This window comes from Sparus aurata, chromosome 5 (genome assembly GCF_900880675.1).
Source record: "Sparus aurata chromosome 5, fSpaAur1.1, whole genome shotgun sequence".
Lineage (NCBI taxonomy): Eukaryota > Metazoa > Chordata > Actinopteri > Spariformes > Sparidae > Sparus > Sparus aurata.
Window position 1 is genome coordinate 17,077,813 of NC_044191.1, and position 11,420 is coordinate 17,089,232.

Consider the following 11,420-nt stretch of genomic DNA (forward strand, 5'->3'; position numbering starts at 1 on the left):
CAGAAGACCTGACAACTCATTAAAAAGTCAAGTCAAGATTTCTGAATAGGGGTCATGTGTTTTGATAATCTCACAGTATTTTTACAGCACCGTGACCTGCTTTATAATAACAAAAAACATGGAAATCTCCCTTTCTTGAGACCCTTTAAAACCAGAATTAACGAATGTTTCATTAAATGGAAAAAAGTAGATAAAAAAACTGTAATACCTAATCAATATTGATCGATTGAGAGCAAATAACTTGTCCTCATAAAGATTGTCCCGTGTTTATTTAGGTAGGCTAGTTGTATGACTGCGGACATGAAACAACGCCTAGAATTAATGTTTATGAGTTATGATTTTTATGGTTATGTTCACACAATCCAAGCTCTTTTGTAAAGATGAGCGAGAGAGGATGATCTAAATATTAAAAAGAATGCTATAAAGCAGGAAACAGGACCTGTTTACATGATGAGCATTTAGTCTAAACCACAGTCTTCCCCTGATGTTTACCTTAGTGATTCTGTTGCCAGACCCTGACCACAGACAGTCCTGCACTAGGTTGAAGAAAGAAAGAATCTTCAATGTCTTCAAAACAATTTATATATAAATATATATATATATTTATATTAACTGTTTTGTGTCTACTTCCCCGAGTTGACTTACTGCCCTCTAGTGGTCAGAAAATACTAGCTATAGCTTTAACTTACCATCATACAACTGTTTATTAACTTTATATTTACTTTTAAGTTTCTCTGGAAATTAACTTTTTTATATATTGTTGGTGTCTGTTAAGATCAGACTCCTCATTGGACAGATTGTAGTAGACTGAACATAATACTGACACAACATTTCAACTAAGTAACATGTCTACAGTGCTTTAGATTGGAACAATGACTTTAATTATCTAAAACTAGCAGGCAGCTTTTAACAACCGCCCCACAAAAACCTGGCATGTTATTGCTTTAACTGTGCCAGGCCACCTTTGGGTGCTCCCACTCTGCTTTTTTCGAGAAAAAAAAAACCAAAAACCCGCCAGCACTTCAGAGAAAAGTGGAGCAGGAAGACGCAGGAGGCTGTTAAACGTACTGTGATTTGTTTAAACAGACGTCAGTGACAAATGGCTGCGAGTAACAAAAGCTTTAAACAACAGCAGAGTTTCATTACAGGCTGCAGGGAACATAACACACCACACACATGTTGGTACTGCTATACTTATGAGGACCTTCAGACCTTGCATTCCCCCTGAAATGAATCTAAACTTAATTCTGACCTCAGCCAACCTAAAACCAACACTTTCTTTTAAAACATCCTTTAGAGAAAGCTCTGATCTCAAATTTTTCCTCACAAGTTCAACAGAATTAGTCCGCACGTGTTTCCAGAGTAAGACCACATTTCCCATCAGCCTTGTGTTTTTCTCCCTCCCTGAAGAGGACAGACATCTAAGAAGCAGAAGAAGTTTTAAAATTTCAACTCAAACTTTGAAGTCTTTTAGATCTACTTACTCCAAAAAATATGGAACATGGAATATGTGATATGCACACAATTCAGATAAAGGCAGAAGAGTCAGACTGTGACAGACAGACAGACAGGCAGTCAGCGACAGACATTAAAGTGCTTACTTGCAGGGAATAATAAATGAGGCTGTTTCCTTTGATTCTCGCAGTCATTTACAGCATTGATTGTTTGTTGGCTGTATGGACAGCAGAGAGGCCGTCTATCGGCTCAGGTCATCACCTTATAAACGCACTCAACGCCTCCTCAATACAGTCACACTGCATCACCACGGATGGATGGAGGGATGGATTAATAATGAACACACAGAGAGGCTGAGGGAGATCGACTCATTTTAACTGCTCATTGTAGCTGTGAATTCTTCTGTTGATTTATTTACTCTGTTTTAATTGTTTTATTTTTGTGTTGATTTTGCACTAGCCATCCATGTTAAAGTCCTTATATCACAGTTTAATCCAGACCGCCAATAGTCTGCCTTACTAAATCTGCTTTAGCAAAAGACCTGCTGTTGACTACTGGTACCTAAAAAGATCTGAGTATACCACAATAACTGTATTTACTAGCTCAAAAAAAGTTAATTTACTCTTAAAGTATCTTTTGAAAATTTCTGTTTTTTGCTGAACTTTTATATTAAGGTTTAGAGTTCATTTAGAGTTAGAAGGAGTCGTTCTCAGCTGGTTAGAACAGTTGTTTAATGTCTTCTGTGTCACCGGAGGATCTTTGTCTTGTCAGGCTCAAGGAAGTGATGTCATCAAGCTTATCTAAGCTTGTGATTGGGACTACAAAATTTATGTTAGAGTGCCCGGAATGAGTTATTACTAGACGAGTCTTACGAAAAAGCTAAAGAGTTGCATTATGGGAAATGTAGGATCTATTTTTAATAGTGTTGGAAGTTTGACAGTAAATCAAAGAAATTCCCCTTGAATCTGAGAGATGTACATCTATATGCGATCCCCTATGTTTGTTTTTCTAAGCTCTGATTTTACTTTTGTCTCTTCCTCCGGTGGCCGTTTCACAAGTTCTACAAGTTGTCTTGGAGGAGAAGTCTCAAGGGGTTATCAAAAGAAATAAGGTTTATTCTTTGGGGAATTTAATTGCCAAGTTGACAATCTGACCATTCAATTTCAATATTCCATGTGTACAAGCGAAACTTATGACCTGCTCAAGGAATTATTACGATTCATCCTCTGAGGACCATGAATATCTGCAGAAGATTATTATTGCTCTCTAGTCAGTGCTTGTTGAGATATGTTGCTCTGGATGGACTGGTTGCACCGTTTCAATGCCTTGCAAGAGCAGCTAAAATAAAAAGCTTCTTCCTTTTTGTGTTCAGGTGATGCTTCATTTTCAGTCTCCTTGTTTTATGCTCTTCCACTGTCGCTCTGAAAACGTATTTTTAGACCTCAGACCTTGTTTTTATGGCTGAGACGCTGGCAGACGGCGCAGCGAGGCTTTTAAGCAGGTGTAAATCAGGTTTGTATAATGTTTAACACCCAGCAGGCGTGTAATAATCACAGCTTCAGCCTGACTGCGGATAAGAGGCTAATGATTTGTTGCCAAGGCTTACTTCAAACATTTCAAATCAACTGGAGTTATTTCTTTTTGTTTAAGCTACAAGTGCATGAATTGTAGTCATTTTCTGTAACAAATGTTCATCTTTAGAAAACTCTGACCTAAACCCGAAACATGATCACACAATTTTATCGATCTCCTAAAATTGACAGTTTTTTGACTTTGCTTTCCCATAAATATGCCCATACTACCTACAGTTTTACAGTTGATCACTTCAACTAATCCATGGTTATAAATATTCCTGAGCAAATTATTTTTTTACATAAAGTTGTATATTTTCAGCTCCATGACATAAAAATATTTTTTCTTCTCCATCCTCTCTTGAAAAGCAAAATTTTTCTGAAACTTTCTGTTGTTACTTTTTATGGGCACAATATCCCTGTCTTCTAAAAATCTTTGCCCCAGTTTTCTATTTTAAACTGTGTCAAAATGTGACGGTGAATTCTTTAAATGTATTACTTTATTTGATGTGACAATAATTTTAGATATAGAGAAAAAAAATAAAAAAACTAGAGAGAAGTAAATGTTGCCCTGGGTTGATATTTTAAATCTGTTGTCCCTTTTGCGATGAAACAAAATGTATAGAAAAATTAAAGAGGTTATATTATGCTTTTAGGATTTTTAATCTTTCCTTTATCGTGTTATGTAGCATTTTTGTGCATGTCAAAGGTCTGCAAAGTGAAAAAGTACACGCCAAAGGGAGTTACTCCCACAGAAAACACTGCTTCTGCACTGCCTGAAACGCCGGGCCTTGTGTTACTGTTGTGAGTCACTATGTAACAAGCATTACATAAATATATAATTTTACATATTCCTTATAAAATATATACACTCCATTCAGAGTCAGCAGACATACAGTTGCTACTGCTGTAGCTGTGAAAGTTGGAGCATGTAAACCTTTTCTACTATTCTACCCCCAAATAAAAGTATGAACCCCGAAAAATAGCATAATACGACCTCTAAATACAACTACGTGGTAACATCAGGCTGTTTTAGTAGAAGTCCATCTGTTATAGAAAAACTGTAGTAAATAACTGTACGTCTGTTTTAATATAAGACAACAATAATAAAAAATTCCATTTGCAAACAGTACAATTTGACAGTTATATTACTGACTTGATGTTATATCCTGAAGGGCCTATCTGTGTCACTGTTACCTTATTTTCTAAAGTGCCAGACTAACCTGACAGATACACTGATTGAGTCATGGTGCACAGGCCGTGCATTGAGCAGGTGAATCCGACAGGGATTCAATCAGATAGGATCTTTTATTGTTAATTATGAACATCGTGATACACAACTTAAGCTGCAAGTAGCTGTTGTTTCCAGTAAAGTGTTGTTGTACTGTTGTTGTAATGTTAGTTTACTGACTTCCTTGGACGGTTGGCAAAAAGTTTAAGATGCTCTTTTCTTAAATGTCTTGAGAGATGAAACATGAGCGGTTTATAGAAGGTATCCATTTTTTGTTCTTTTTTTATATATAGACCGGAGCTGAAACATTGGTTGATTATTCCATTCGTCTATTGGAAGAAAGATAATCAGTTATGTTTAAGTCACTTTAGTTACTAAGTGACATACTACTGTGACATGTGAGTGTTAATTTAGTGTAATGAACATGTCTTTGTGCTGCTTTCATGTCTGAGTCTGTGTATTTGTGTGTTCCAGATCTATGACGCAGAAGGGACATTACAGCACTTTATTGATGGTAATGATCCCAGTAAGTCCAGCTGGATGAGGTATATCCGCTGTGCCAGACACTGTGGGGAGCAGAACATGATGGTTGTACAGTATAGGTAAGAGCAAGTCATTTAAAAGTGCCCACTTTTATAACAGCAGTGTGTAAAACTAAAACTGTAATGTATATCAGGAGTACCAGGTAATCCTGTAATTCTGAAATACCCTGAAAGCATTGCATATTTCCGCATAATATGCTCTCACACTCACACTCACACTCACAGCTGACTGAAAGGAGGATGAGGCTTTTAGAAATAAAAAACACAATGAATCAATTGTATATAGTTTATTTTCATAGCCAAGGAAACAAGATAATACATTTCAAGATGGTGAAATGGCGAATTAAAAAACATATTTCAAATAAAAAAAAAACACAGAATCAACTCTCTGTAATCATAAGCATAACTGAACAACAAAGAAGAAAACCTTACTGCCATGTAAAATGGGGAGTACTGTTGAATTACGTAACTAACTTTATTAATGTAAAAAATATATATATACATTCCCTCCAAAGTAAAGAACACGTGATGAATTCCTGCATTTCAAATGTTTGTTTCTGATGTCAAATATTCATATGTTTAGTTTTGTAGATGCAGTTCATATGTGCTGTAAGATACATGTTATATTGTGCACAGATATTCAAGTTGTGTTAAAAAAATGAACAACCAAACAGTTTTGCAGCCAAAGAATAGACACATAGTTAATCCGTCATATATCTCTGATCTGAGATTATATGACAGCTCATCCAAACACATTTGGTTAAAAGCCTGGAACAGTAAAATGACGTGATATAACTTTGTTTCATCTAATGGACGTCCAACTACAGAAAATAACTAATAACTAAATACAATGAAGAATGACTGAAGGAAAAACTGAGCAACTGAGCCTCAACTAACAACTATTTCCATTATGAATTAGTTTGCAGATTGTTTTCATTGATTAGATCATCACAATTTCCCAGAGCCCAAACTCACATTTTCAAATTCTTCTTTTCTTCTTCAGCTTCTTTTGTTCAACCAACAGCCCAAAACCCAAAGACTCTAAATCTACTATCACAAATAACAAAAAGCATCTTTACATTTAAGATCCTGGAACCAGTAAATGTTTGACATTTTGAATTTAGCGCCTCTTTATGTAAACTGATGCACATAAATAAGAGGCCAACACCTCATAAAATAGAACAGTTCTTTTGTCCAGCTTTCTTCACGTATTCCTGTATCCAATTGGCTATTTCTTCCTCGTGTATTGTCATTAGGGTATCGATTTCTTCATTCAGACTATCCATGTTTGGAGACATCGTCACAAGGTCGTTAATCTCTTCTTCTTGTTGCTTCTTCAGTTTGTCATAATCTCTCTTATATGGTTTGTGTTTGCACAGCTGTTGAATGATCAAGTCATTGTGTTTTTGTTGCCTCTGCTTCAGGTCCTCCATTTCCTCATCATGCTTCTCTGTCAGAGCTGTAAAGTCCTTTGTGTATTTTCTTCTGAATTCATTCATTTCTTCGGCTTGTTGTCTGGCCTCTTTTTCATGTTTCCTCTGAATCACTGCCAGATTTTCATAAAGGGCGTCTTGTAGATCTTTCAGCTCTTTCTCTTCTTGCTCCTTTCTGATTTCATCTTCTTTTCTTTTGTTGTTATATTTTTCTTTGTCCTGTTCATATTCTTCTCTGAGCTTTTTAAGTTGCATTTGGTCCTCTTGTTGTCTCTGGTCATCTGGATTTCGTTTCTCCCAACGCTCTCCGATTCTTTGACTTTCGTCCTGCCCTTTCGTCTTACTTTCCTCTGCCTTTCTCTCTTCTTCTTCTCTCTTCATCTTTTCCTGCACCCTCTTGATGTATTCCTCTTTTTCCCTGATCTGTATGATATTCAGATCTCTTTCTTGCTCACTTGTGGTTATTTGCTCTGCCAATTCTTTCTTCTTTGCTTCTATCTCCTCTCTGAGTTTTCTCTCTAGCTCTTCCTTCTCTCTCTGTATCTCTTCTTCCTCTCCCTTCAGGATCCTGTTCATTTCCTTTTGTATGGCTGCCTCAGCTTCTTGGAACATGTCTGAGGTGTAGCAGTTGTCACCATTTTTCTTCACTATTAACTCAACTTTGCTCAGTAGTTGTCTGACTTGAGCACGACTCTGACCTTTGTTGTTGAAGACCTGGTATCTTCCTCCACAGTTGTCGATCAGTTTTTTTACAAAGCCTTCACTGTCTCCTTCTATGTAACTCTCAATCGGTTTGTCTTGTAGATCATCTCCTCTGGTGAATATAATAATGATGAAGTCTCCTGCCTTCTTGCCAAAAAACTCCTTGATCAGCTCCACAGTGTCTTTTTCCTCCTGTGTAAAGCGTCCGATCTGCAGCACCAGTAAAAACACATGAGGTCCTGGGGCCAACATGCTGATGCATTTCAGAAGTTCCTCTTTGACTTCATCGTTGGATAGAGCAGTGTCGTACAAGCCGGGTGTGTCGACCACGGTGACAAGCTGTCCGTCAACCTCTCTTGTTGCTTTTTGGCAGTGCTTGGTCACTGAGCTCATGCATGCTGTAGATTTGAAGCATTCTTGGTCCAAGATAGTGTTTGCTGTGGCACTCTTCCCACAACCAGTCTTCCCGATCAGCACCATCCTGAGACACTCTCTGCTCTGACGTTCACATCCCGCAGTCTTCAATTCCAATTTACAACTTGCAACTTCCCTCATCCTGAGCTTTGCCTTCATTTCCTTCATGACACATCCGGACTCACTTGCGATCTTTTCTCCAGTATGCAACACTAAGTTCAGAGGAGGTTTGGTAGTCACAGATATTGTCATGGGATCAGCCCCTTCAGTACAGTTCAGATGTCCTCCTTTGTTGTCACACACTATGTACTCCATCTTTTCCAGTAGTACTTGATAATCTTGTTCGGGAAGATCTTTTGTGTCTAAGTTAATCTTGTGCCTCTTGTGGTTGCAGTCTTGGATGACTTGGTTCACTGAAGAACTCTGTTCCTCCTCATCTTGTGTTTCGATGACCATCAAATATTTAAAAGCATCTTGACCAAAGAAGCTCAGAATGAACTTTAGTTTTTGTCTGTCCCCCTCATTGAAATCAGAAGGCTTTACTAACAGCAGGAGAACATTCGGTCCAGGTGGGCAGAGAGCGACACACTTTTTCATCTCATGTTTCACTTTTTCCCCAGGCAGACTGAAGACATCTGAGCAATTCACGACTGTCAATGTTTTTCTCCTCCATTGTCCATAAGTGACTTTACATTGTTTTGGCACTTTCAGAGAGGAAATGTTCTTTTCCCTGGTGATGAAGTTAGTCAGTGTTGTCTCGTCATTTTGGTTCTTTCCAAGCACCACAATCCTGAGTTCTGATGCTGTTCAACAACAAGAGCAGAAGACACAGTATCACCAAACTATCACAACTGTAGGACTAAGCTTAGCTAATTAAAACTAAAAGGTTACACAACAAATATGTATGCAGAATACTTCTCATTCTCTTTGGGCCGATACTGTCTTAAACACTCCCTGTTGACCTCATTTCTGTTGTCATGCCGATATCTGCAAAATGAATTCTTACCATAATTACCAGACGCTGCCATGTTGTCACTGCTACGCAAACCAGGAAATAAATTCAGATGGCGATGCTTTAGGGTGTCTGTTGGGTTTAGGAAAAAAGGCATAATCATAAATCATTATCATGAAATGCAGAGAAAAGTTATCATTGCTCTGCACACTCCATCCTTTGACTAAGACCATATGATACAGTTTAACACGGAAGAGATGTGGACCTTTAGGTTTCTTGTTAGTACTGGTATTATTATTGCTTGATAATAAATTAAAGTTTTATTATTATTTAGCGCTTTTTTTAAGTAATCCACATATCTGTGAATCAATGCAAAGTTTTGCAATTACAGGGTACCTTATTATAAACAGCTTCTTTCAGTCACTTAAAGAGGTACTATGTAGTTTTGGGGAAAGCATTTTAATCAGAAGAGAAAATCTTCATTGAACGTTTTTTTTTTCATGCCTAAACAAACTAAATTAACAAATTCTCTTAATTTTCATGACTGAATAAACTGAATAAAAGGGTAACACAATTTAATCAGTTAACTGTTTTACCATGTTTATATGTGGCGGACCCTGCCACCTTTCTCTCTCTAGAATGTTTTCTAAGGACCATATTTTCCTCTTAGAACAGCTTGTTTATTCAGTTATGGAAAACATCTCTCAGTTTGTATAATTGCCACCTTAATATTGAAAATATAAAATTCTGAGTTTTGAATTTCTTCTCCAAAGATACATAGTGCCACTTTGAACAAATGTATTTGTTGATTTTTTTTTTTTTTTTTTACAGTACAGTTGGCATAAGATAACTATTTTTGACACCAACACTAATATTAAACATATAATACAATTATTGGCTTCAATTTAAGTCATATGTGGTTTTAATACTTCTTAATACATAAAACTCTAAACTAAAGTGAATTAGATACTAATGCTAGATTGTTAAATGTAAGTACATGAAATATAATTAATGACCTTAATGACTGAAGATACATACACAAATAACTTTCTATTAGTAAATAAAGTAAGCATCATTTCATTCTATTTCTATAAGTATAAGCTGTACATTTTTTGTTTCATTTTCAGAATCCAGGCAAACATTTAAAAATAAGAGCAGGTTTCCTGCTTGCTGCTACATGATGTGTGCTTTTTCTATTCCGTGACATACTGAACATGTTTCACTTACCTGAGGTTGTTGCTGTTGTTCTTTTATTCCAGTTTATTGCTCACTGCAGTTTTTGTTGAAGTCTTCTCGTAGTATGTAATGTGAGAATGAACTACAGACTTTAGTTCGGGTTCCTTGTAGCAACAGAACAGTCGACACCTGAGGATTATTAATAAACTGTTTTGATTTTCCTTCCCTGTATTTCTTAAATACATTCATTTTATTATTGCATATATTTCTTTATTTGTTGCATTTATTTTCTGATTGTCTACTCACCAGGTGAATTTATCTTCACTTAATCTTTCATCAGAGTTCATCATGGTGCCAGATGCATACTGAGATTAACTCACCCTAGACATCCTTTTTGTCAGTAGAGTTGACAGGTCCAGCCCAAAGTAGGCATGACTACAACGAAGCCAGTCAGTATCAGCAGGGCATGCCACAATAAGCAGGCCATGGCCAGTACCCATAATTAATGATTCAAAGAAGTGATACGTGATGTACTGCATTCAGAGTTGGGCATAAGCCAAGTTATGTATCTCAACACACATGCGCAAATAAACATGCAACACTTAAGCAAAATTAGGTGTCTGTGGATCACTCTAACATCAACAGTTGAATAAGACTGTGGTCTTTGGTATTTTTCTGTCAGAGAAAAAAAGACTTCTTGGATGACAGAGATAGTAGCATGAATCTGATTTCTGATTGTCTGCAGATTTGGAATTTCCCTGAAGACCAGAGTAGGCGTGGGTGAGCACAATTGCTTTCCCGTCAAACCAGATTAACAGTGAAAGTTGTTCAGAGCAGGGTGCAGCTGCAAACATGAACATGAATGAAAACAATGCAACACAAATGACACAAATACAATAAATACATTTGAGCCTCTTCATGATTTAATTCCTGTCAGGATTACATGCTTTCTATCAGGGCTGGCAGAGCACCCTTAAAGTTACTGAAACTGACAGTTTGACTTTGTAAACTACCTAATATAATTAACCCTTTAGGCTTAAAGTGAAACTCTCACCAAAAAGCAACCTACCTTTATTTGTGAATGTATGTGAGTCAAACCTTCGTGTAAATGCATAATTTCAATGAAGGAGGCACTTTTAAGATTTACTGTAGTTTCGTTTTCGGGCAAGCTCATTTTCAATGGTGGGCAGGGGCACTCTTACGCTAGCATCGAAATCGCTATTTTTATAACACTAAGGCTTGACACAACATGAAACCTTGCTCATAGTATCACCAGGGTCTCTACACATGAACATGAGCATTGAGAACATTGTTTGTGTACAGAGTTTACTAAAAAGAAGGATTTTGAACAACTCACGTTAGCAGCTGTATCTTCGGCGCGACGCCGTTATGGCAGATAAAAAGTGTCGATCCCCGAGTGCGACCTAACAGGAAGGCTTGAGGAGCGGTCCACCATTACTCTCCTTCCTGTTAGGTCGCAATCGTGGATCGACACTTTCATTGTCATTGTGCTTTTACATGAATGTTCGACTCATATACATTCACAAAAAAAAGCCTAGGTTGCTTTTGGTCAGAGTTTCACTTTAAATACATAGCCAAAGTATGCTGTTCAGCTTCATTATATCGATTGAGTTACCATTGTTCCACTAGCAGTTTTAAGTGATGTTATTAACCGTGTCCAGTCCAATCTGGATAAACAAATCCACTTAGATGCTGTAGAAATGCAGCTGGGGTCAGGTGCATATAGAAATATTTAGTGATGAAAAAGAGCTCAGTGTGAGTTTGCATGACAGGGAGACGGGATGTGGCTGTGCCCCGTGACACAGGTGTGCTGGACGTTTGAGTGGACTCATGTTAGCAATCACTTCATGCCTTGAAAACAACTGCTACCATTACTAATAATAATAATTGTTACTTTGATTGTTGAAAGAAATGTAAAACAGC

At 37.2% G+C, this 11,420-nt stretch overlaps 2 protein-coding genes across 2 annotated transcripts in view; one reads left to right on the plus strand and one right to left on the minus strand.

The window, feature by feature from the left end:
- Nucleotides 1–11,420, plus strand: part of prdm6 (PR domain containing 6) — a 105,651-nt gene that overhangs the window by 26,221 nt on the left and 68,010 nt on the right. The window contains exon 5 of the mRNA XM_030418407.1: nucleotides 4,732–4,859. Coding sequence (XP_030274267.1) covers nucleotides 4,732–4,859 — 128 coding nt within the window. The remainder of the gene's footprint in view (nucleotides 1–4,731; nucleotides 4,860–11,420) is intronic.
- LOC115582431 (uncharacterized) lies at nucleotides 5,072–9,742 on the minus strand. The gene is made up of 3 exons (XM_030418406.1): nucleotides 9,528–9,742; nucleotides 8,355–8,432; nucleotides 5,072–8,151 (listed from the first exon to the last, which is right to left on the minus strand). The coding sequence occupies exons 2-3, from the start codon at nucleotides 8,374–8,376 to the stop codon at nucleotides 5,969–5,971; spliced, it is 2,205 nt and encodes a 734-aa protein (XP_030274266.1). The 5' UTR covers nucleotides 8,377–8,432; nucleotides 9,528–9,742; the 3' UTR covers nucleotides 5,072–5,968.

Excerpts from the sequence above, each read along its gene's own strand:
- LOC115582431 (XM_030418406.1), bottom strand. The coding sequence starts at position 8,376 with ATGGCAGCGTCTGGTAATTATG. Across the intron at positions 8,152-8,354 it reads GGCAGCGTCTGGTAATTATG|CATCAGAACTCAGGATTGTG; the intron begins GTAAGAATTCAT and ends GTTGTTGAACAG.